General features: G+C 32.9%; 2 protein-coding genes across 3 annotated transcripts in view; one reads left to right on the top strand and one right to left on the bottom strand.

Annotated features, from left to right (window-relative positions):
• LOC124357560 (netrin receptor UNC5C-like) overlaps positions 1-27415 on the top strand; it is a 195376-nt gene that overhangs the window by 159777 nt on the left and 8184 nt on the right. For both annotated transcript variants that reach the window (XM_046809477.1, XM_046809476.1), the window contains 4 exons: positions 13526-13804; positions 18503-18673; positions 21460-21624; positions 23764-23910. In XM_046809477.1, the coding sequence (XP_046665433.1) occupies positions 13526-13804; positions 18503-18673; positions 21460-21624; positions 23764-23910 (762 nt within the window). The remainder of the gene's footprint in view (positions 1-13525; positions 13805-18502; positions 18674-21459; positions 21625-23763; positions 23911-27415) is intronic.
• Positions 25313-27214, bottom strand: LOC124357562 (bifunctional protein GlmU-like). The gene is made up of 2 exons (XM_046809479.1): positions 26920-27214; positions 25313-25634 (listed from the first exon to the last, which is right to left on the bottom strand). The coding sequence occupies exons 1-2, from the start codon at positions 26998-27000 to the stop codon at positions 25389-25391; spliced, it is 327 nt and encodes a 108-aa protein (XP_046665435.1). The 5' UTR covers positions 27001-27214; the 3' UTR covers positions 25313-25388.

The raw sequence follows: 27415 nt of genomic DNA, 5'->3' as shown, positions 1-27415 counted from the left end.
ATAGAGAACACCAAGGCGCTTAAAGCACAACAGGAGCAGAATGAGAAAACTTTAACAGCTGATTGAGTCTATCACATCGGAGAACAAGGAGCTGAAGAAGAAGGTGAGAGCTCTGGAAGATCGTCTGGAGAACATAGAGCAGTACTCTCGCAGTAACTGTGTGGAGATTCAAGGAATCCCTATAACTTCCAATGAAGAATGTGTTGACCATCGTGAAGGACGTCGGCAAGGCACTGGACTTAACCGTATCTGACACTATGGTGGACGCGTGCCATAGACTTGGTGCCAAGCAGAGTGGAAACAATCCGCCGGGGATTATTGTGAAGTTCGTTCGTCGACTGGACAAGGAGGAGTTTCTACAGAGGCGACGTGTGAAGAGGACCCTCTCAACTCGTCACATCGGTGCAACTGATGACCGTCCATCTACGTCAACGAGTCTCTATCACCGGCGAGACGGGCGCTGTACGCTCTGGCGAGGAAGTATCAGCGCGAGAAAAACTTCAAGTTCCTCTGGGGTGAGAAACGGCAAGATCTTCCTCAGGAAAGAAGAAAAGGCGCCAGTCAGAGTTATCACAAGAGAGGAGGACTTGGACCTAAACTAAACTGTAAATATATATATACTCCACTTTCAGTAATACTTTCATCGTATAAGATATGCTACGTATTTTGGTTTGTTTTTTGTTTATTACTGTTGTTACTGGAAACATAAGTTTACATTTTAATTTCTCTTTAAAGTTAAAAATAGTTTTAAACAATAGAAATATTTGGTTTTTACAATACGTTATTTATTTATTTCTTTTAATAAGTAAATAATATTCTGCTAGATTTAATTATTTTCAAGGTAGTAAAACTTAGTAGTAGAACTGTTTCAATTAAAAATTTTTTTACTAGAGCCGTTAATAAATTTCAAAATGTAAAATAATGGATACGACTAATCAGTGTAACGTTAAAACAATGGTCGGATTTTACAATATTGCATCAAAACATTCGTAGTATGAGAAGTAACTTCGATTTATTCATTGCTGAATTAAGTAGTAGACATTTGTTTCCTGAAATAATTGTACTGACAGAAATATGGATAGATAAGGAAGAGTTACAGTTTTTTAAAATTCCAAGTTTTATTCACAGAGGTTTTTGTTTGTTTGCAATTTACAGGCTGCATAGCTTCAGCAAGGACGATTTTCCTAGTTGAGATTAATGAGTATTTTCTTTTGTAATAATAATTTTAAAACAAAAAAGAACGCTCTTTTCATCGGGGACGCTAATTTAAATTTATTTGAAAATAGTATGATAATTGACAATTACAATGCGTTTTCTTTACTCAAACGGATTCGATTGTTTATTGAAAGAACCAACTAGAGTAACGACAGAATCAGTTTCATGCATCGATCACGTGTTTGCTAGATTAGCAAAACAAAGTCAAGACTCAAGTCGATGTAAAGGTAATAGACGCGAATTACAGATCACAGGATGGCTGTTGTGTGTGTGCGGGTGGTCGTGGCGGGGGGAGGGGTGGAGGGACAGACATCAGCTGATTCTGCGGCCCCCTCCCCTCCTCCTATCGCGTAGATTACGACGGGCTTCTTGCGCGACTTGAACAGGTTAAATGGGTAGAAGTCTACGACGATAAAAAACCCGTCAACTGCGTTTGATACATTTTCATAATACCATCCAAAAAATAATTTCTGAAAGTAAATTTGAACAATCAACCAAAACAAGCGGCGTTTTTAAAATTAAACCTTGGATGAGTGATTGTATTTTTGCAAAAAAAATAAAAATAAACTCTATAAACTCGTTAAGCATCACCCAAACAATGGAAAATTAAAATTGCGTTATTAAAAATTACAGGAATAAACTACAATTTGAAATCAGAAATTAAAAAAATTCTTATTACGAGAATACTTTTCATAAATGTAACGGAGATTCGAGGAATACGTGGAAGGTTTATAAATGAAATAACAGGACAAAACGTCAAAAGGACCTCCCATACAGTCTTTGAATATTAATGGTAACGAAATCTGCGATATTAAACAAATTTGTAATGAGTTTAATCATTCATTTTTTGTCTATTGTAGATAAGCTAGACATAAAAAAATTAAAACTGATAACTTTGACTTATGTTGTTATAAGAGATTTTTTAAGTTATATAATTCAAGCAATTCCATGTTTTTAGCTCCAATAGTGGTAGATGATTTAGTATCTGTTATAAGAGATTTGAAAAAATAACACTCGCCTGGAATTGATAACATTAGCTCATCTCTAATTAAATTGATGTATCCAAAAAATAGTGAATGTCTTACTGTACTTAAATTAATTTAAGTTTTGAAAAGGGCATATTTCCGGATATTTTAAAAAACCGCTGTGGTAATTCCTTTGCATAAGAGTGGACCGAATAATGACTGCAACAATTTCAGACGATATCTTTACTCTCAACTTTTGCAAAGATTTTTGAAAAAATTATGAAAAAAAAAGATTAGTTAAAATTTCTTGAGCAAACCCATTTCTTTAGTAAAAATCAGTTCGGTTTCAGAGAGGGCTTGAGTACTGAAACTGCGTTAAAAAACTTTATGGATGAAGTACTTGAAGCGATAAATTCAGGACGCAAAGTTAGTGGATTATTTTTGGACATAAAGAAAGCTTTCGATACTGTAGATCATCACATTCTTTTAAATAAATTATACTGTTTGCGGTATCAGAGGAAACGTTCTTTCCTGGTTTTCAAGTTACTTCAATAATAGGAGACAATGTGTAAAAATTAGCAATACTTTCAGTGACTTTGGTATAATAAAAAGTGGAGTACCCCAAGGGTCAGTATTAGGTGCAATATTGTTTATAGTATATATTAATGATCTCTGTAATTCAAATTTATATGGTAGAATAACATCATTTGCTGACGACACAGCATTAACTTACATAAAGGATGACTGGAATGATATAGAAGAAGCAATGAGTATAGATTTAAAAGCCCTTCAATGGTGGTTCTCAAAGAACAATATGTTATTAAGTCCCGAAAAAACAAAGTACTTAAATTTTAGCCTGAAAAAAGATCCACAACATTTTACCAAACAAATTTTATACAATTGTGTGAGTTGTTTGTGTACAAACAAAGAGTGTCCTGAGTGTGCAATTGTGTCTCAGGCTGACAATTTGAAATACCTGGGAATCTTGCTGGATAGGGAAATAAACTGGAAAAAACACATAGACATGGTAAAGAAAAAAACTTAATGGTATTTTAAGAACCTTTTATTTCTACAAAATATGTGTACAGAGGAAGTTATGAGAATGTTATATTTTTCATTAGTAAATAGTAGATTAGAATACGGAATATTTTGCTGGGGTGGAACCTCTGAAAACCAATTTAAAGCCTCTTCTAATGCAACAAAAGAAATTCATTCGATTAGTTAAAAGAAAATGTAGGTACGAGCCATCTCATCCATTATTTATAAGTTTAAACATTTTTCCAATTACATATTTGTTTGTGTATAAGGTTTTATAAATATTTTATGTCACTAGTGGTAATTTGCCTGTATTAATTAATATCTACAAAAATAAATTAAGGCACAAAGACAAAATAGCAGTTCCAAAACCTAATTTAACTATTTTTAGAAAAAGCTATTGTTTTTTAGGACCTAGAATGTTTTAATACAATACCAAAAGATATAAGTAAATCAAAAAAATATACATATTTTTTTCAAAACTATTGAAATTATGGTTATTAAGTAAACAGAATATAAATTGTCTTCTGCATACCATTAAGTTAAAAAGTTTTTATTCGGATCAAAGTTGCACATAAGTATACATTTAGAATTAACATAGATATTTGATAAACAGGAGTTTTTCTAATCAAATTAATTGTCAACATTCTATCTGAGCTATAATGAATTTAATTTAGCATGAAGGAACCTCTGCACAGGCTTTGCCTTTAGAGGCCCTATATATTCATAAAAGTATGTTTCATTAAAATATTTGTTAGTATAATCATATAACTGAAGTGTTTCCTTTTTTTACTTTTAGTTTATTTTGATGTAAGAGTCACCATGCAAGTGGTATATTTTAAATGTGTGCTAGTGCTAAGTTACTACATATTGTTAAATTGATTCTTAAGTTATTAGTATGCAATTCTTGTACTTGTTTAAAAATATGTACGGAACACTTTTATGAATAAAAATATTCCTTATTCTTATTCTTATTCTTATTATTCTTATTCTTAGTATTAAACTACCTGGTATTTTTTGTTTAAAATTATTGGTGATGGAAGATTTGAAAGGATAATAAGATATTTCGGGCATAAAATGTCTAGCAAATCGTTTCGAGTATTGAAATCTATCCTCTTTGTCAGGCCAGAAGAAAATTAGTACATAAAAGTTACAACGTGTGACAATGGACATCCACTAAAACCTAGAATGTTCTGCTACCATTTCCTCAAGTCCAAAAAAATAATGAAAATAGGTATTAGTTCTTTTCTCCTAGATGTGCAAAATTATGTGTAATGTACAATATTACCTTCATAAGAATGATTCTGTTTGGTCACTATAATCCCTTTTAAGGTTTTAGCCACAAATGTAAGATTTTAAGAGTCCGTATCTCATATTTCGTCAAAACAAAGCAAACACAGAATTTTATTAATTGTTATTTAGTACATACTAAACTAGGAATTAAATGGTTTTAATAGTATAATAGCTGTGACGGTAAATACAAATCTTTGGTTAGTAATAAATTCGCTCTAGGATTTCAATCTCCCATCTTCCTACTTTTCAATTTATATGCAACAAATAGCCTAAACTGATTTATTTCATAAAAATATGCTAAATATTTTGAATAAAAATACACACTTTTCAGATGATAAAATATTTTATCACAAGCAAAGTTGTCTTGCATTTGCTTGCACAAAAGAACTGACATATCTTAGGAGAACAGTTGAATAAAACATAACCGGCTTGACTTGTAAGCTGTCACGAGCAGTAGATGGAAAGCAATGAAAAGTAACATGCGTGTGAAAAATACAAATGGAATCCACTTCAATTTCGAGAAGTATTGTTGTCAAAAGCAGCTTTAACCAATCCTGGGGAAGGAACGGAACGACCCGCGATTTTGCCACCAAAAATTGGTTCTACGTTTGACACCCCCTCAGTCCTGCCTCTAGGGTGAGTATATCCCCTATCGGTTTCCTAGCAATCCTTTCCCCCTCTTTTGGTTGAGTGACCTTTCTCATTGTTTGGGATCAGGACAAGATCTTGTGGTAATAAAGTAGGGATTTCAGGAGACTTGGTCTTCTTAGTAGTTTTGAACAAGTAGATTACTTGTGTTAATTGAATTTTCTTCATATACTAAAGCTTTTATAAGAAAAGTCCTTTTAAATACGTTTGGATATCACTAATCATTCTTATTTGTATTGTTAACATTAGGATAGGAACATTTTCAACTTAATGCTTGAGTATTTTATGAGATGTTAACTAAACTATACACTCTCTATAACATGTAAGTAACATATCGCGTTTCTATAACACGCCAGTCTATAACTAAACTGTATATATAGCTGTTTAAAAACTTATATCATTCTTTCCTTCGATTTTGTTAAACCTTTATTACATCATTAAAAGGGGCCAACAGTAGAGCGGTATAGGACGTTGGACTTTGAATCCCAGTCAGATAGCGCAGGTTGAGATCCTGTATGTGACCATATCAGTTTTTGTCAATACTATAGACCTTGTACTGTATAGACTCCCCCTTATTCTGTTTAATAATATCATCGCACAGGTTGACAGCATTGACTGCATACTGATTGATACAAGTTTAAATTATCTCCTATATTTGGGTAAATTTATACTAGTTTAACTGGTAAATTTATAAGTTTGGGGAGTATTATGTTTATATCATTCTACAAGTGATATGGTCTATTTTGCAATAAGGATCACTAAATTGGTTTAGTGATAATGTCGTTAATGGGCAATGCTGAGTGTAAGGCCGATCTAAAGGGGGGGGGGGGGGGAATTATTGGTTTCAATTTGAATTTTTCATTTATTAATAGAATATTGTACATGGAATGCCAAAAATTACCTGGGATTAATTACAATGATTGGAAAAATGATTTCCTGGAGCTAAACATTTTATTTCAAGACCATATAGGGGAAATCGTTATTTTAATAGGGGATAAATGGACGCATAGCCAAAAGGCAAACTTTGAACGATCTTAATTTAGTAGAATCAGAATCTGAAGGGTTTTTTTATAGAAGTTCTAAAGATGAAATAATAAATATTAAAGGGCGTAAAATTCTGAAAATATATCAAAATTATGGTTGTTATACTAAACGGCAGAATGGAAGAAGACAAGGCAGGGGAATTTACATGTATTAGGTCTTTGGGTTGTTGTGTAATTAACATCTTTAGTATCTATAAATATACGACACAATGTTAGCACCTTTGTCGTTATCAGTCAGGCGGGTTCAGATCATATGTCAATTAAACTGCAGCTCAAGGTCAATGGTGGCGGAGAGTGAGCGCGGACAGATATTTTGCCTCTTTTACCAAAGTTAAGATGGACTGCAAATGATGAAATTCGTTATAAAAATAGAAATGAATGATTTGCATAAATATGAACCAAAATTTGCAGAACATTGTCAATTATTTTATTAATAGAATTAGACAAACTGCCTCTTCAAAGCCAACACCTTCAAGCGGCATATGTTGCATTGTTAGAAATTTTAAAAAGCCTTGGTTTGATTTTGACTGTCTAGCTTCTAAGCGTAAAATGTTTCAATTACTGAATATGTATAAGAAAACTAAGAACAATATGGCTAAAGAACTGTACTTGGAGGCAAATAAATCTTTCATGTCCTTATGCAAGGAGAAGAAAACAAATACATCGGGACAGTCTTTTAAACACTTTTGTGCAAACAAATAATGCTAAGAATGTGCGGGAAGCCATTGACAGTTACAAAGTGACCAAAAGGAGAACGTTGGCTAACTTAGAGACAAATGTGTGGGTACAATTTAAGACATTATTGGACCCGCCTTTACAGGTAAGGTATATATCCTTTGCGGGGCCTCTTATTTTAGATGACTCAGAATCAGAATCAGAAATAATTTATTTCGTTAATAACATAAAGTTACATGAAATAAGTCATAGATAAAATAGTAGATAAATATAATAATAACAATTAAATAAAATCAACAATCAAATAGTCAACATAGGTTATTTCACATGTTTGTGCAATCTGACAGGAATTCTTGAACAGAATATGGGCATTTTTCAAGCAAAATAGTTTTAACGTTTTTTAGAAAAATTTGTGAGCTGGTTATGTTTTTCAGGTACCGAGGCAGCGCGTTATAGAGCCGTAGAGCTGAATAGTGCATGCCCCTTTCAAAAATTGTCAATCTATGGATCGGGTAGACCATATTACCCCTGTGGCGGGTATCGTACTGATGATTAAAAGTGTTCTCTGCAAAGAGACGTGGGTTATTTTTGAAGAAAGTCAAAACTTCAAGTATATAGATACTTGGAAGAGTGAGGAGATTAAGTTGCTGAAAAAAAAGGCTTACAGTGAGCATGATTACCTGCTGCAGACATAATGCGAACAATTCTTTTTTGGAATCTAAATACCCTTAAAATTTCACTAGAAGATCCCCAGAATCCAATAGCGTATTTCAGTCTACTATATACATAAGCATAGTACTCATTAGATAGTCTATTCACAAAACAAGGAATTACATCAGTATTAGGTAGCTCGGAAAATGAAAAGGCACCTGGTTTGATGAGTTCCTTATGAATTTTGTAAAAATGGCTCGGAACTTTTTATTGTTGCTACTGTATAGTAAGATTTTTGAAAACGGGAGCGTGCCACAAAATTTTAAATTGTCCATAATATTTCCGTTATACGAAAAGGGAGATACCAATAATGTAGAGAACTATAGAGGTTTATCTTTCATAGACTGCATACCCAAAATATACACGAGTCTGCTTTATAGCAGATTGAACAAATGGCTGAACGAGCGCAATATAATTAGTTAGTGTCAAGTGTTAGTGGGTTTTCTGCAAGGCTATTCAACTATTGATAACGTTTTTAATTTATCTAATATAGTTAGTACCGGTTTAAATGGTACTACTGACAAGCTTTATACCTCATCGTTGATTTTCGTCTGCTTTTGACAGTATTGATAGAAATGCATTGTTTTATAAACTTTTTAGTTTAGGGATATCCACAAAAATGATCTCAACTTTAAGAAATCTATAAAATGGCACTGAGGCAGGCGTTTGGTGTAGAGGTAGAGTAAGTCACTGCTTTAAAACTGCCATAGGTTTAAGGAAAGGTTGCATATTGAGCCCGCTCCTACTCTCGTTATTTATTTATGACATCACAGATGTATAGGAGGGAGGGTGCTTGTTTGGACAGAGAATAAAATTATTGCTTTATGCGGTTAATATTGTAATGGTAACGAATTCAGCAAACCATTTACAAATGATGATTAATAACCTCGAGAAATATTGCGATAATTTGAATTTATTTGTTAATTTAAATAAATCAAAAATTATTGTCTTTCATAAAGGAGGAAAATTAAAAACAAATGATAAGTGGTGGTTCAAGAATAAGGTTATGGAGATTGTCAAATAATATTAATATTTAGGGGCAACATTTACTTCAAAATTGACGTGGGAACCCCATTTACAATGTAGGTGTTCGTCGGCAAAACTTGCAATCAATAGTATTTGAAAAAGGTTTAACAGTGATAATAAGGTTCCACTAAATATTAAATTTTCTTGTTTCTTTGCTACCATCAAAAGAGCTATGGTGTGTTACGGTTGTCAGGTGTGGGGTAGGAGCAGTGATACAGTTGAAGGGATGCTATGTATATTTATAAAGAGAGTGTTTCGTCTGCCAAATAACACACCCAACTACGCTTTATATCTAGAAACAGGCATTAACTTAGAATTTATGCACTCATCGTGCATTGAAATTATCTAATTAAAGTGCTTTCGTTACCTGGAAATCGTTTACATAATATTCTAGCTCGTGAAATTATAAAGAAAACTGTTTTGGTGGAAAGAAAGTGGTATTTGAGCTAAAAACACGCCATAGATATCTTGGATGGAGGTACAGTTGGAGGAATTTAGCTGTGCTCGTAGGACCCAGATACTACGCTCTCAACAACAAACGCTATCTGTGTGGCGGGTTGCGTTTACGTGCTAGCCGCTGAGATGAAGGCGCAACAATCTCTTTAACGACTTTAAACTCACGATTTTGATTTACAGATAAAATTGGCAAATACGTTATTTTCAAAAACACGTTAGCCAGCACTATAACAACTTAAAAACAAGGATAAGTCATATTATTCCTATTATTTGGTTTTCTCTTATTATTTAATTCCACCAAAGTCAGCACTTTTACAAAACAGACTGATTTTAGCGAGTGTGATGAGTTATTCGGGCCAATACGATTCCTGAAAGGAGGGTTTTACCCATGAGTCACAGGAAATGTTTTCGGGACGCAGCGCATAATGCTACCCCGCCACCCCTCCCGCCTATCACCACACACTCAAGGACACGCGCACAGCTAAAGTCCTCGAACTGTATGTTGAGGGAGGCGGCGGTAGCCGGTTTGCGTAATCAGCTGTTGTGAGTGGTTAAGGCTGGGATCGGAACGAGTAGAGAAGTTTTGCCGCAAGCTACACGGGTGACACCCTACCACCCCGTATACGCCTCGCTTGACCTTGAACTGGGAGACAGATAATATTGGCATTGATGTTATGCGATGGATATTCAAAGCGAGGGTGGGTGTAGTGGATTTAAATTATGAACCGTGGATAAATAATTGGCAAAAACTATAATTGCTTTGTAATTTTCACTTGTTAGGAGACATATATCATTATGTTGCTAGATGTTCTATACTGGCAAATTTTAGGAAACCCGTCTTTATGACAGCAGAGATAGATAGGGAGGAGTTGGAACAGAATTTCTTTTTATTGTTTTAGTACGGTCTATTCTGTTAGTTTGTGCTGCTATTTTTTTAGAATAAAAATGTTACTTATATTATTTTAGTTTGTTTCTGTGTTAATGTATATCTGTGGATATATAGATATAGAGTATATAGATGAATAAGGTTAATATATTTAAAACCCCTATTTATGGTGCTCGTACAATATATTTTGTGAAAAATAATTTGATGTAAAACAAGGAGTTCATGTAATAATAGCTTTAAGTACATTTCAAGTTGCATATCATTCTATTCGAATTAAAGAGATATTTTTTTAATATTGTATAGAATTTTATTTTTATGTGCAGTGTTGTAGTTTCTGTGTTTTACAAAATTATATTAGTATTTTAAATACCGTGTAGAAAGTTACCATTAAACACTAAATATTAACTTATTGCCAACCCAACAGACGGCCTTACAGCCATTGCTGAAACGTGTCAGTAAATATTATTAACCAACAGGTATTCCTGAGTGGAACCTATACATTATAATAATAGCACAGGTATATTACAAATGAGTACAGGCAGAATAAGGCTTAAACGAGGATGGGCAGTTTTTTAAAAAGAGTAAAAAGTAAAAAATAAATAAATTAGTGTTTTTTGTAGTGTTTTTTCATTTTTAAAATAGGGTCAAAACGTTCAATAAAAATTTCAAAACTTATTCTTTACCGGATAAAGAAAATAATTCATCTGAATGTAATTTATGAATCATGAGAAAAATCTAACTCACATAAAATAGTGCCGTACAACAAGTTTTTAGCATTTTTTATATAGTATTGATTACAAAAAATACAGTATTTAAAATATTTTAAGATAACTGTTTGCCGATAAAATGGAAAAATGTTCGTTTGAATGCACATGAAAGAGCAAGGAGAGATTTATTTGCAATATACTCCTTTATGGCTTCCCTAATGGAGCCTACCACAGCTCACAGCAACAGGCTTCTAATATTCTGTGTGATAGCGACTACCGCTTGGTAATCAAAATGTTTAAAAATTACGTGTATTATCACTAGTAAAGTACAGTTCCATGTAACATGTTCACCACCAGAGCTTACTGCATTAGTCCTACAATATTCTGTGTGATAGCGACTACCGCTTGGTAATCAAAATGTTTAAAAATTACGTGTATTATCACTAGTAAAGTACAGTTCCATGTAACATGTTCACCACCAGAGCTTACTGTATTAGTCCTACAATATTCTGTGTGATAGAGACTACCGCTTGGTAATCAAAATGTTTAAAAATTACGTGTATTATCACTAGTAAAGTACAGTTCCATGTAACATGTTCACCACCAGAGCTTACTGTATTAGTCCTACAATATTCTGTGTGATAGCGACTACCGCTTGGTAATCAAAATGTTTAAAAATTACGTGTATTATCACTAATAAAGTACAGTTCCATGTAACATGTTCACCACCAGAGCTTACTGTATTAGTCCTACAATATTCTGTGTGTTAGCTACTACACCACTTGACAATCAAAATGTTCAAACCGTATACCACAGCTTGTAAAGTGTTAACATAATATAACTCGTTCAACTTACAGTAGCAGTTCATTTTGTGTGTTAACACCTGCAGGTCTTCGTACCATAATAAGTGTTAAAATTGTGCACTACAGCTAGAAAAGTGTTACCACATTCAGTCTATTACGTTTACTAACAGAGCTTATAGTGTCAGACTATTGTAACATTCTGCCCGTTAGTTTAAGATAATAAAAATATTAAATTAATTATTTTACATCCTAAATCACTTTTTGAATCTGTCTTGATCACCAGTTTTTTGATTGTCAACAACTACAAAATTTTTGCACTATGATGTCAGAAGTAGGCTACAGGTGTTTCATAGATAAATTAACTTTGGTCTAGACTGATCACTCATTCAATTATTTTTAATAGTTTTTACTAATATTTCAAAATAATTTAAATTTAATTCATCCCCTCTTTGTTATGTACTTCACTGATTTTAAAGAACATTAGTACCTCAAAAAAAACAAGAAATCTGCTGATCATTAAAAAGGTTTTCATACAAAAAGAAATGTACTGTTCATTAAAAATGTTTAAGCTCTCAAAAACTTATTGACAAGCTCTCAAATGTCGCAAAATGTTTTATTTGTAATTTAACTATATAATTCAAATCCTTTCATCTTAATACAATCATTGTTTAAGTAGTTCAAAAAGTATTTATTCCAAAAATTAGCTTGTTAGGTAACAATAAAATCTTGGCAAATACATTCAATAAAATTGTAATTAAAATCGTATTTTTCCAAATTGCAATAAAACATTAGTTTTCGATGTAGGTACATCAAAGTATAATTTAAATTAAGAAATGTAATTTAATATCTTATTGATGGCTTAATTATATAAATCAAAATTAATTGCATTAAAAATCCAGTTAACAAGGTTTTGAATTGTTTATTTCAACAAACTATTTCAAAATTCCAGGTTGTAATCAAAAGAAAGTTATTAAAGAGGTAATAGCAAACATTTCAGGTTAAGATCCAACTTCAAGAGCAATGTTTGTTGTTATAAATATATAAAATGCCTTATAGGACCTTTTAGGTATATGATACCAATAGATTAATAAAGTTTACTATAAAATTAAAAACTTCTTGATGCTGTTTTCCAAGTGTTTGAATAAAACTAATCAAACTTCTTTAAAGTTTAGTTAGATAAATTAGTTGGATGGAGGAATGGAGAGCTTGGAGAATTGTTCTAGATGGGATTGCAGAGGTTCTTTGTTAACAGATCTTGGAAATGCACTGCATTTTTAACTTCTGAATGATTAGATTTATTATAAGTACTTCTTGTAAAGTGTTTTCAATGAAATATATTTTAATATCTACAGTATCTCAATTAAATTTTACATGAAAATCAATGGGGTAAGATGGTTGATTAAATTAAATCAAATTTAATTTAATTTCCCATAGGATTTGTATTAGCCTATACTTTATTTATTGCATATCAAAACTTTATTTTTTAAACCATACGACCAAGACATGAGTGATGTTTTTTTAAGTTTATTATTGACAATAGGATTTCAGACATTTTCCATTGTGAACAATCAAAGAAACCTTAGCAAGTAAAATTCGAACTTACACGTGATTTTGATACCTAGAACAAAACCTTAGGACCGAAGGTGTCTGCCCCTTTTCTCTCCCAACCACCACCATCCAGTTTATCGTTTTAGATGTAAGGCTACGGTATGTGCCAATGTTGATTTTCAAGTCTTTCACATTGTGTAGTAAACTCAGCATGCTACAGGTATGTGTCGTGCACATGTATTGTGCAGTTCATATTTTGTGATTCTTCTCACAGCTATGAACCTCAAGTACATGCTAGAAGGTTTTGACGTACAAATTTTTATTTTTTATGAGTTTATTGCTATACATTGATTTGTGCTTAATGCATCCTATGTATTAAGTCGTTTTATATCAGAAGAAAACATTAGATTTCAATCCTTAAAACATAGTGTTCTTCCCTTGTAACATATAAAAATAGAAAATATATAAAATCCTATGTTTTCACCAAGGATATGGTATCACAATGCTTGTTCAGACCTGCAGAGACAATTCCTGACAGTGCCACATCCTGAGAAGGTGGAAGTGGACCATCAGGTGGAGATGCAGTGTCTCCCACCCTCTGGTCTGCCCTCGCCTACTGTTCGCTGGCTGAGGAACGGAGTTCCTGTTGAGCCCGATGCCAACGTCATCATATCCAGCGAGGGCCACCTGCTCATCGGTCAAGCCAGGGTCAGCGACTCTGCCAACTACACCTGTGTGGCTGAGAATGTTGCAGCAAAGAGAGTCACCAAGCCAGTTCTTCTGCTAGTCTATGGTAACGTCTAAATTATATGTGATCATCATTACTTTTTTATGCTAGCCAATAAAAGGTGTATATCGTTCAGCTTCAGCTTTCCATTCTTTAGTAAGTGTCAGAGCTAAAACCTGTATTCCAAGGAATGGGAACTTTTGAAAAAAGACTTCTCTAATAAACTCTAGCATTTGGTAGAAGTTAAGTTTGCCTCTTACTTTCTTGAACAATCAGCAATCCCTTTTTTTTACTAGGCTCTAAAGCGCGGATTCTCAGCTGTAAGGGATTATGCCGGGAGAGTCACTGGTTGTTTAAAGCTTTCTACTGACTAGATCTGTTACAGAAGCATACCTTTGATTACATTTATACATACAAAAGCTATTTAAAACTTGTGGACCAAAACAACCTTCCAACCAAAAATTGTAGAAGTCCCTGTTACTTTGATAACATTAAAATACAATCACAGTGCCTAGTATGACGAGACATTTTAAGCCATACTTTGACACTACTTATGTTGAATTGTCAGCAATAAAAACATACAGAGAAGAATGATGAATATAGAAACTGAAATTATCATGAACTTACTCATTATTTAATTTTCTTAATGTTTTTCTGTCTGAGGGAAGTGTACTAAATAACTCACAGATACCTGACTATCATCTCTTTCCATATGTTTTGTGTTCTCATTTAGTTCTCTAATACATAATGCACCTGGCATAACACATTCCTTTAGTGGAAAATTCAAACAATATTGTACCAAGCTACCTAGTACAACTCTACATCACCCAATTTCATGATAAGTGTTATGAATGGAGTAATAAAGTAGATAAATGTTTTCCAATTTAAAGTAAAGGAAGACTGTAACAGGGAGCATATACGAGATGTCCTATAAGGTAAATATATAAAAAATCATAAAGAAAGAAACTGACACAAAAATTACATACAGTAAAATTCTATGGTTGGACGTACCATAGAACAAATTTTTTCTATATAGAAATATATTTTCATGCAAAATTTAAAGCCTACGGATGAAATCTTTCTCAAAATATCTTGTCACATGGTGCATTCACATGTTTGTTCATTAATTTAGAATTCATAGCAGTGCAAGTAATAAAATTTCCAGTGAGCTAGAAAGTGTACTGCAAGGATGTGCTAAAATCAAATCTTGTCACGGACTGAACATTAATATTCTTATCTATTATATTTCTGTTACACTCTATTGAACAAATGTAACATGTTCAAATCTCATATGATAATGCTCATTTTGTTTACAATTTTATTTACCCTTCTATTTTCCTTCTAATTTTCCATCATGGATGGTTACCCATAAGACCAATGCCAAAATATTCGCTAACGCTCAGCCAAATCCCATGGAGTCAATTAAACCGTCATTGAACTCAGTGCTGCTTAGGTAGAAATGAAGCTTTACGCAAAATTTAAAGTTTATAGGTCATTTCGTTTTCATGATATCTTGAGGAGATATGGACAGATAGGCAGACATTAATCATTACAGCCTCTCGATTGATAAGCTTTGCTAATGCTCAGCCAATTATTTTGTTACAATAGGAACATGCCAAGTACAGTACAGGTGATTTGGTCTTTCTTTGTGTTCACATTTGTACTTATTTCCTTAAAGTATATTTTCCAAATCAACTTTCTTTCTTTCATAAAACCGAGTTCCTCCAATCTTGTTTCACTACTCTCTCTGGCAAACATTCCAATTGACAACTTTATCTTAAATGTGTAGTCTATTTGAAATTTTTAATTTCTGGAATATCTGCCACTTTTAGGCCATCTTTTATTGCAGCAATTAATTCATATTTTTCGTTTTGACTCGATTTTCATTTAACTCTACAATTAGCTTTTTTAACCTAGTGGGTTCCATTCTCTTGATGTTCCCATAAAACTTCAGTCTTCATTTCCTCATGCCAGAAGGTAGTACTATAAATTTCAGTAAAGACTGGACCTAGTATTTTCTAATGTATATTTTTCAAATGTATTCCATGTTCACTTTTCTGTTTAGGACAAAAATATCAACCATATTGAGTTATTTTTAAGTTTTGTATATTTATAATCAGAAGTATTCTACTAAAGTAACATGTGTGATGAACCACATGGAAATTGTTCTTACGTGATTTTAAATTCTAATGAGAGTATGCTGGGTATTACAGCAAGCAGTAACTAATGCCAGGACACACTGGGATCATATTCAGCTACTGCAAATTAATGGTAATATGAGAGAAGGGTGTGGATACAGATGCTTGGATCTTATGCAAATGTGGTAGGTAAGAGGTGTTGCTTAGGGGAAGAGATATGGGTGTGTTCCCTCATCTTTATTTACAAGCTTGATTATCATTAGTGACTGATCATTAAACTTAACCAAGTGTTGCTCAAATATAATTAAGGCACAATTATTGTAATCAATATTCTACAGTTAATTGCAATTATCAACAGTGAAAAAGATCACATACAGCTATTGATTCCCAGTCATCTGTTTGTAAGTTCAATTTCTGAAGACTGTATTAATCTGGACACTATGACATTTTTTCCCTTGTTTGCTTCAAATTTCATATAACGCTTTATAAAGAACAACTGTTCTTCGTTCAGTAAATAAATGTTGGAGACCAGAAGAAGATAAAATTTTTATCAATAAAGTATTGTAAAACAAATAGCACTTCCTTGAATCATCTACTAAAAGTTCTAGTCAGTCAATATAAAAAAATATTTGTTTACAATGCTATTTCATATCCACTTGAATATACGGAAAAATTAACAAAAACTTGACAATATAAAATTAATTTTTGTATCGTTTTTTAATATATACAAATCTTTGTTTAAAGTTTGATTTTTAAATATGTTTTTGTGACATTTACAAAAAAAAATAATAATGTAATGTAATGTAATAATGTGTGTGTATAAATAAATAATGTATGTTCAGTGATACATAAAATCAGAAGCACTCTAGATTTTTCAATCTACAATCTGAGGTTTAATTACTCAGGTGGATAACTAACACATAACTACAATCTAGGATGAAATAAATAAATAAAGTAGGATGAATAAATCATACCACAGTGTTTTTAGATGCATTAGGAATCACAACAAATACAAAAACTCCATGCATACTATCTCTAAAACATATACTTACTAAAAATAATAATTATAGGTTGAACTAAAAAGCACAGGCCACTATATGCCAGGTGTATAAACCTACACATGAAAATATCACAAGTAGAGAGAGTGTAGAATTATTAACAGAAAAAATATTTATAATAGATATGTCTCATGTGACTAAAAAACAGCTGAAGAAGTTGGATATTGGCTGTAGCAGCTTTCACTCGAAAATAATCCCTTTTGGCATGTCCAACCTAATGTTTGGATAAATTTTTATTTGTTTTTTACTTGCTATTAATTTTGTTTATTGAGGTAACTGCTTATAAGATATATCACTAAAGAATATATAAGAAGAATATATAAGAATATATATATATATATATTGAAAACAAAGTGAACCAAAATGATGACAAACAGGAACTATACAAACAATCTGGAGTATACAAAATTAACTGTAATGACTGTGAAAGCTATTATATTGGGCAAACTGGAAGAAATTTTAATAAAAGGTTTAAAGAACACATACAAGCTTTGAAAACAAATAACATGTCTACAATAAAATCAAATTTTGCTGAACACTTATTGGAGACTGACCATAACTACACAAATATTGAAAAGAACATGGAAATTTTAGATATCGAAAGGAAAGGAGAGAAATTAAACACAAAAGAAGAACTACATATTTATCTAAATTATAATAAAGATCCTTATAACACTTTAAATAGTGATCTGAAAAATAAGACAAATCCAATTTTTGAAAAAATTAAAATATTAAATACAGATTACTCATAAGAAAATTACAACTGTGTCATTTAAATTTTAACATATGTTTAAAAGGTCCACATGTGTATATCTAATTATTTATTATTTATTTATTTAGAGGTTAATAATGTAGACTGATGATGGTTAAAAAACCGAAACACGTGTATGTAATAAAAAGATTTTTTAGGGGGTTTTAGTTACTTTCATTACATTAATATATAAGAATATATATATGTAAAATAAATTCAATTTTCAATATCTTATTTATCCTAGCCTCGCCTGTCTTGATGGGTTTGTTCTATCAAAGACATAATCAGTGAAGATCGTCAGTGTTCATTGAAATCTTTCCATTAGAATCACACAAGCCAAGATTCCAAAAATGTTGTGTCAGATTTCCTACATTCTCCACCAAAACATAGCAATAATAGATGATAAATAGTTATTTAGAAAGCTTAAACTATAAAACCTATGTTTCCCTTGATATACCATACCTGCTCTTTGTGAAAATAACAATTTATCCCCTAACCACATGGTAAACATTTCTAGTTTTCGTACCTATCATAAACAACAAACTCTTCCTAAAATATCATCTATCAAGAAAAGAAAAATGTACATGTATTGTGCATCTCATGTCAACTTTTATCTTCCAATGTTTTATTTAAATAAATATTACAATGAAGTTCAAAAAGTTATTATATTCATATTATTTTCCAAAGTAATGTAAAATTGAAAGAAAAACTTAATTATTTTCATATAAAGTATAAATATATGGATTTGTTTTTATGGAAAACCACTATGCACTAAATAGCCATGACAATTAAATAAATTTAGTAATATGTTTCACAGCCAATGGAGGTTGGTCTCCTTGGACAGAGTGGTCAGACTGTCCCCAACACAGCTGTGATGTTCAGCAGAGTCGCTACCGACTGTGTAACAAACCTTCACCTCATCATGGACTGCCTTGTCCTGGTGCTTCCGTTGAGACTAGGGAGTGTATGGACCCTGACCTCTGTTTAGGTAAGTTGAGTGGTAATTACATTGTCCTCAACACAGCAGAGTCAGTACCGACTGTGTTACACACCCTCATTCATTTCATCATGGACTTCCATATCCTGGTGCTTCAGTTGAAAATAGGCAGTGCATAGACCCTGACCTTTGTTTGGGTAGGTTGAGTGGTAACTACACTGTCCTCAACACAGCAGAGTCACTACTGACTGTGTAACAAACCTTCACCTCATCATGGACTGCTTTGTCCTGGTGCTTCCGTTGAGACTAGGGAGTGTAAGGACCCTGACCTCTGTTTAGGTAAGTTGAGTGGTAATTACATTGTCCTCAACACAGCAGAGTCACTACCGACTGTGTAACAAACCTTCACCTCATCATGGATTGCCTTGTCCTGGTGCTTCCATTGAGACTAGGGAGTGTATGGACCCTGACCTCTGTTTAGGTAAGTTGAGTTGTAATTACATTGTCCTCAACACAGCAGAGTCACTAACGACTGTGTAACAAACCTTCACCTCATCATGGATTGCCTTGTCCTGGTGCTTCCATTGAGACTAGGGAGTGTATGGACCCTGACCTCTGTTTAGGTAAGTTGAGTGGTAATTACATTGTCCTCAACACAGCAGAGTCAGTACTGACTGTGTTACACACCCTCATTCATTTCATCATGGACTTTCATATCCTGGTGCTTCAGTTGAAAATAGGCAGTGCATGGACCCTAGCCTTTGTTTGGGTAGGTTGAGTGGTAACTAAACTGTCCTCAACACAGCAGAGTCACTACTGACTGTGTAACAAACCCTTACCTCATCATGGACTGCCTTGTCCTGGTGCTTCCGTTGAGAATAGGCAGTGCATGGACCCTAGCCTTTGTTTGGGTAGGTTGAGTGGTAACTACACTGTCCTCAACACAGCAGAGTCACTACTGACTGTGTTACAAACCCTCATTCATTTCATCATGGGCTGCCATATCCTTGTGCTTCCGTTGAGAATAGGCAGTGCATGGACCCTGACCCTTGTTTGGGTTGGTTGGGTGGTAGTCAGACTGTCACTAAAACAGCAGTGATGTTCAGCAGAATTGCTTCCAGCTCACACGCGGATAATATGTAGTCAAGAGAGAAGACAACGAGTATTACTGAAGTATTATCTTATGCTTTACATTCAAATGATTTATTTTATCATTGAATTAAAAAATGTTGTTTTTAAATTAACGAGAAACAAAATTTAAAAGTAATGTAAATGCTGAGGTTTAATACTGAGATTTATTCATACAGGGATTTTAAAATACCATAGCAATAATTGAGATAAACCTGGAGAATTGTTTTCAGGAATCAAATTAAACCTTATAGTTATAGATTCTGGTAAAAAAACAAAGATGTGCAGAATAAGTCCTGACAGTTTCTTTAAAACACCATTGTTCATGTATTGTTTAATACATTGACATTTTAATATATACCATTTGCATGTAAAGCTTTCAATATTAAGAAGCATATTACTGACTTATAATAATGATGTTTGTTGTTTATTTCTTCTTAAAGAAATATACTTTGCTTTAGACTAATTGTTTTAAGTGAAAATATGTCAGTGCTTGTAATCGTTAATTCTTTTTAAAAGTTAAAACCAAATGTGAATAGGAAGGGAGTTTTCACCTGCCACACACATAGCATGGTATGGATATCAGAGATGTCTTACCCTCCCAAAAGACTGTCACACGGTTGACATACTGTCTATAGGCAAATTGACAGTTCAGAGTAGAGTATGGCACATTTAACACTCAGAGTCCCCCGGCATCAAAAGGTAGGAATATCCAATTACATGAGAATCCACATCTATCCAGAGTTGCGAAGGACGAACTCCACAGAATTTAAATGAATAAAGGGAACACTAGTCCACACTTTGTGAGAGTTAAAATCACATAATATTTAAAGAGAGAAAATGGCAACGGACATGTGCTCAGCCCAAAACAAACAAACAAAAATAGATATCCACCACTAACTGATTTAAATTATGGAATACTGGCCAGGGCAGTGAAGCAATGCCGTCCGATTTGCTCACCGATGTCATTGCAATCTGGATGGGTAAGTTAAATACGTTGACCAATCAAAAGAGCAATCATGTGATTATATGTAACCATCTAAGTCTATCTATTCAGTGCAGACAGCCCATTGAGTATTATAGATAAAAATACAAATGTACAACAAATTAACCTGTATAAGCCCATGGGGTCAATATCGACCCTCTTCTAGTACAACATTACAACCAGAGTAACAGTTAGAGTGACAGTTTATCTGCTCAATATTCTGGGTATATATGGCTTAATCTAAGCAATTAAATTATATTATATGCTACAATAAAACAGAGCTGTAAATCTTAGTTTGAATATATTTTTCTTTTTTAAAAAAAAGGAGAGGCTGATCCCCTTGTAAATAAATTGTTAAAAATATTGTTTATTTCATTTCATTTCAAAAATAAAATAAAAGACTAGGAACGTGTATGCACAACTTTTTAATACAATAAGAATACTTGGTTTAAAATTTTAAAAATTACAAAAAATGCTGGTTGTAAATTTAAAAACAATAAAACATATTATGTTTAAGCATAATTGAGTATTTTTTTTTTCCTTTTTTGACCAGATTGTAACTTGTTTTGAGGGTATGTGAAGTTGTGCAGCAAAACTCTCATATCAGCTTCATGTACTGTAGCCTATTTATCTACAGATGGATATGAGTAGTGTTTCGGGCTAACATAAATTCTCAGCACTAAGAGGAGCTCATCTCTAATACAAACCTGTAACCTGTTGACAGTGGTTGATGGACAGTGGTCACCTTGGTCCGAGTGGTCTGTCTGTGACATAGAATGTAAACAGTACCGAGCCCGTAACTGCTCCCAGCCTGCACCATCTCACAATGGTAAACCTTGTCCAGGGGAGGGAGTTCAAGTCTTGTCCTGCTTCTCTGGCCAGTGTAAAGGTAAGTAAAATTTTAGGTTTTCAGTCTCAAACTTTTTACTATGAGGTCCACTTGAATTTATCTGTCATTGTCTTACCTGCTTAAATACTCTTGTGGTACTTATTTAGTACTTTTAACCATCCAGTAAGCACTAGGATGTCTTTCACAGTCAATGTGTTAATCAATCCCTGAATTGCTCAGCCACAGCAAAATATTTTAGTAATTTCTTTCTGTTTATATTTTAAATATCATATAGTGAGAAACAATCAAAAAGAAAAGAGTTCTTTAAATTGCATTTTGACTATAATCTAACTAGTATTATGTGATCTATGAAGAAAAAACTCACAAAAAAGACCTATATCACATTTTTCATGTTTGATGACTGTGTTTTCATTCCAATGATTACAATATAGACAATGGTATATTAATCAGCAAAATATAAAAGAATTATAAAGATTTAATACTAATTTTTTTACAATATGCTAATAATTTTTCATAACAATAATGTTTGTGTTGCATTGTTAGAATAGAGATGATGAAATAAAGACCTTTATTGGACAAAACATTACCAATAAAGTTTATTTTATTATAAACTAGCGGTTACCTGCGGCTCTCCGTGCAAATTTCAGAATTGAAGTCCCTAATCTACTTAGTAAAAACACTAATGATATAGCACAATATGGAGCCCCATGAAAAGTTTCAAACCCAAGTAGAGACATAAATGTGCTACTATTTTTGTTACTAAGTTTGCCTTGTTGCCCTGATGAAGAAATTACAAATACATACATCTCAAAAACCTATTTCGGTCAAAAAGCATTCAATTTCAGCCCTCGTATACTTATAGTGTAACATATTTCAAGTGCCATAGTTGAGTTTGTTTCGTAGTTATAGTGAAGAAAATATACATAGGACTGAGAAGCCTTGTTTGGTCAAAAGATATCTACTTCTGGCCATTTAAATTAAATCTTAAATCTTACGCTGTCATAGTTGCGTTTTTTATTGCCTTCATCAAGAAAATGTACATATTCAGGTCTCAGAAACCTAACCTGGTAAAAAATCATTGGCTTCCTTTCTAATATATTTCCAAAGTCATAGTAGGGTTTGTCCTGTTTTCCCGCTGGAGGAAACATATATACATTCGTAGGGCTTAGAAGCCTACATTACTCATAGGTTGCTGCTACTTCCGTCTGTTTAAATTCACTTATGGATGAGTTTACCTTGTTGTCACGATAAAAAATATACGCATGTAGCTCTCGAAAACTCTTGTAATCTACTTTCCCTCTAATATATTTTCACTTCCATAGATGAATTTGTCTTTTCCCATTAAAGAAAATAATCATTACATACGAGTACATAGGTCTGAAAAGCCTATTACTATACTACCAAAAAGCATATACTTTCGTTGTAGGGGGAAATCCCTACAAAGTTCATGCAACATTTCAAAATATCTTTTTCAAATAATGTTTTATATTATAGAAGTCTTGTTGTTTTTTGGACTGTAGTCAGGGAAAGAATGGCTAGTTAATGCATGTTAGTGTTCATTCCTCTATTTTTCCGACACTGCAGAAATGCCATATCATGTCAAGGAAGCCAACCAGTTTTGAACATCTCATGTAAAACATTAACAGCTGTGTTTTATAAAGGTGGGTTTTATAACAGTGTTTAAATAGTATTTACAATGCATTAGTTGTTTAAAATCTGGTACTGGCACCAGTACCAGATTTGGAGTAAAAGTTAGATATTACTTTGTCTTTGCTGTCTCCATTACACTACCTATTGATTATGCACTGTTCTAAATGTTTAAATGTAAGCAAATGTTTCATCTTCTTTGACTAACTTCACCTAAAATTGTTACCTAACAGCTGTTTGGTGTCAGTTAAATTTGGATTATGAAACATAATTAGGTACCATTTTTCTAAATTCTATAATAATGCAGGAAACTTTTCCAATATCAGCACTTAGCAACACATTTTAGCGATTCATTTTTATTTATAATATATTTAACTATATTTTATTAACTACATTATAACCTTCATTACTAAATTAGAATCTTCTGCTGAATGTGATCCTCCTGGACATTTGAACTTGACACAGTAGTTACAAAACATCAGTGTTGATTGTTTACTTACTAGCTTGAATAATGTTTCATTTTGTGTTCAGCCACCAAAAACAAGATGCCTGCTGATCTGGCGATGTACACAGGGTTTGTAGTAGCAGTCTGTGTATTTACATGTGTCCTACTGGTCATTGTCTTTATCATGTACTACAGGAGGCAACAGTGCACGGTCCATACAGCTGTTGTCTCAGGTGAGATACTAGTAACCTACATTAACCACCTTGTAACAAATGTTACTGCTTACGTTACGATTGTATTGAAAATCTAGCTCTAGTGTAGTTTTATCTGAATTACTTGTGTCATTTGTGTTCATGCAATGTTCAAACCTACAATCTGCAGGACTGTATTTATTGCTTTATAAACAGTTGAAGATTGACCAAAAGGTTAATTCTTAATGTCCATATCTGAAATCTTATCTCATATACCTAATCTGTATACCTAGCTTTCCATGGTTGTGTGGCCTTGACATGGATATTGCGATAAGTGCTTAAATGTCTTAGCTTTCACACATAAGAGCTGATCAAAATATAAATACTGTGTGACATCTTCAATAATAATGTGTTAAACTTTGTTAGATCATTTAACCCTAATACAGCCAAAAACTTCATTCCCTTTGTTAAAAAATTTCTATAGAAAAAATGAGCTATGGTCACCAGTGCCCAGAAGAATGAAATATAAACTCATCATAGTCTTTAAACATGCTTATATAACTTTAAACGCTATATTTGATAGTATTTTTGTGAGTGTGTGCACATGCATAATAATTATGTATATGTGGAGATGGGAAGGTAACTCTATAAATCATGTTTAAAAAATTTCATCAAATTTGGTACCAACTATAATTGCCTTAGACAAGTTTGTTAACTGGGCAAAATCAGTACAAGAATATTTAGAACATTTTCTATTAAATATTGCTTTGTATGGTTGTTTTGTTTGAAGTAAATAAAATTACTTTATACATTACAAACTCATTTAAAACATTAAACATTGTTTTGCTGTAATAGAGCTGGCAAAAAAATTTAGATTACATCTTGCTATGGAATTTGTCCGAATTACTTTCAATTTTAATTAAAAAACTGCTACATAAAATCAGTGGCGTACATAGAAAATATTTTGCAGGGAGCTGACACATTGGACGGATTAGAATGTATAAAATATACTCCAAAAAAGAGGCTCGGGAATCTCTCCTTGGGATATTGTTGAGTTTAAGACCTCATAAACAACTGCTAGATTAACAAAACTACTGGGTGTAGTTTTATTGTTTGTCTTTCCAAATTTGAGAGAGAGGGGCTTTCTGAACAGGTGTACTCTATGGACAGTCCAACATGAGGACCATATAGCTTAATAGCGTATATTACGGAATTCGCTTAAGTCCCATTACCACATCTAAGGCGTGGAACAAAATACTTTTATTTTTTTCCTTTCTTAAATCCTAACGCTACTGTACATTTTAGTGCATCCGTGTGGACACATCTCCTGAATTAGTTGAAGATCTACATTATCAAAGTAACAGATACCTTGGTTTGAAGGAAAACCTAAATTAAAATACAACTCAATTTGTTGTTTTAAAATAATAATTTTTTAAATGCTAAATCAATTTAGAGTTCAAAACATATTTTTTAATTTAACAATTTAATGCTATTGTGTAGAGTAAGGAAATAAAGCGATACTATCTGGGTTTGACTTCCAATTCATTGAAAGTGGTTTTGGGGTCATTCTTCCTGACATAAACTTCCTGCAGACTCTCTCCAATGACTACTTCGGCAGTGGTATGTACCTTGGCATTGCCCACAAGGTGGCCCCCTACCACGGTGCCATCAGCCCGCCCTAATACCACGTGCAGATGGCAACCCCCCAGGCTGACAGTGCCCACTAGAGATAGGATGTCAAAGTACTCTTTCTTGTAGGTCAACTCCTGTAAAAAAGGGTTCATTTAGAGCAAGACCTTCAAACTTTGTTGGCAAGTTCGTCATGTGCTAAATACATTTTCAATTAAGAAAAACATTATTGTTTTATCAGCCATTCTGAAATAAAATAAAATAATTTATTAACAAACAAAAGAAAGATTAATGCAAAGATTGACTGATTTCTCTTTTATCATCAAATTAAACTGCATATGCGACCATAATCATGAGCAATTGCTAATGCTGACACTCCTGTCGCCTTTGGAGGTCAAGATGCTTGGTTGAAGGAGTGTAACCTATCCTTTAAGGTTTATATTTTCTCCCCAGCCAGTCACACTTTTATTAGGAAGTGGATACCCAAATCCACTTGGGCCTGAGGATACCCAATTTTATGCCTCAGGACAAGAGGATCCTGATTACAATCAGGTAATGACTAGAAGATGCCAAATTCCAGCAACAAAAAGCTTCCTCACCCTAAACTCAACACGGTCCCCCATCAATGTTAAAATGGCAGATATGTGAAATCTGTTTAAAGATTTAGAGACAAAATTGTTAGTTTACTAAGCACCATAATAGAATCTGAAAAGTTAGAAACAAATAATAAGGATTATATTTAATTAAAAGGTAATAGTGATAAAATACAGACAGTTAAGGTTTGGCTAAAATTCTTTAAATGCTTTCTATTTTGTTTTAGTGTGACAGGTATTCTACAATAGAATAATTAAACTAACACTTTTGTGTTTTATGTTAAAGGTACACTTTCAATTTTATAAGTATCTGTAATGAGGAAGTTATATTGAATTGCATATTTTTTATGTTTATATAGTTTACAACCTCGTGTAAAAACTCAGGAGGAAGTACTACATAATGTAATATAAATGTTTAAGTTACATAGGATATTACCTTCTCAGAATATTATGTTTACATAAGTAGTTTATCCTATTCAAAGCAATTCTTATTGTGTAAATAAAAAATAAAAGTATAAGTGATGTGAAGTGTGAAAATATAATTGGCCTTGGATCTTTCTTCTTATTCTAATCCATCACTGAAGATAAATTAATGGTTTTGTATCTATAGTGATATTATTCAAACCTATTTGCTTAGTTAAGGAATATTCATTGTAAAAGTTCTAATGGTTATTTCTTTGGTAAAAATTATAATGCAGTAGAATATGATGTACCACAACATATCAAAAAATTTTAGCATGCTCTAGTATATCTAATTTTTATGACTCAAAATAGTTCTGAAATCTGACAGGAACATCATAAAGGAAAACATAAAAATATTAATTCTCACCCGATTCATAGCAGGAATAGGTCCTGTCTTTGGTATTGGAAATCTTAAAGTAGCGCTTTCTATACTCCCCACACAAGTCATTATGAACGCCGCCTCCAAGGTTCTTCTTCTCCACAAACTCCTCTATTCCTTCTCTAAGGTCCTGGCCTGGTAGAAGACGTATTGTGTAACATTGGACATTGGCCTTACTGGTCATTATAGGCAAACAAGTGAACTAAAAGCTATTCAAAGTTAACTAGGTGTCCAAAAACTAAATAACGGCTTATCTTAATTAGTTGTTTAAAGTAAAATAGAAGCTATATCACAAGCAAATCACATTTGAGATAGGAATTAAGTGCGTTAATTATTAGTATTTATGAGCTGTTATCACATTTATGCCTAGATTGGTTGATTTGGGAAGCAGTACAGTTTTGGTTATACCACTCGCTTCTAACATGTCTTGTGTGAGGTCACCAGGGTGTTTGTTCCACACAAATTCATTTATTTTCTTTAGTTC

Source organism: Homalodisca vitripennis, chromosome 3 (genome assembly GCF_021130785.1).
Source record: "Homalodisca vitripennis isolate AUS2020 chromosome 3, UT_GWSS_2.1, whole genome shotgun sequence".
NCBI classification, from domain to species: domain Eukaryota; kingdom Metazoa; phylum Arthropoda; class Insecta; order Hemiptera; family Cicadellidae; genus Homalodisca; species Homalodisca vitripennis.
Note: the sequence above shows the minus strand (reverse complement) of the source record. Positions and strands in the feature narration are given on the sequence as shown.

Bases quoted from the DNA above. Each gene is read 5' to 3' on its own strand.
- LOC124357562 (XM_046809479.1), bottom strand. From the start codon at position 27,000: ATGACTTGTGTGGGGAGTATAGAAAGCGCTACTTTAAGATTTCCAATA. The intron at 25,635-26,919 runs GTGAGAATTAAT...CCTTTTTTACAG, and splicing joins CTATTCCTGCTATGAATCGG to GAGTTGACCTACAAGAAAGA.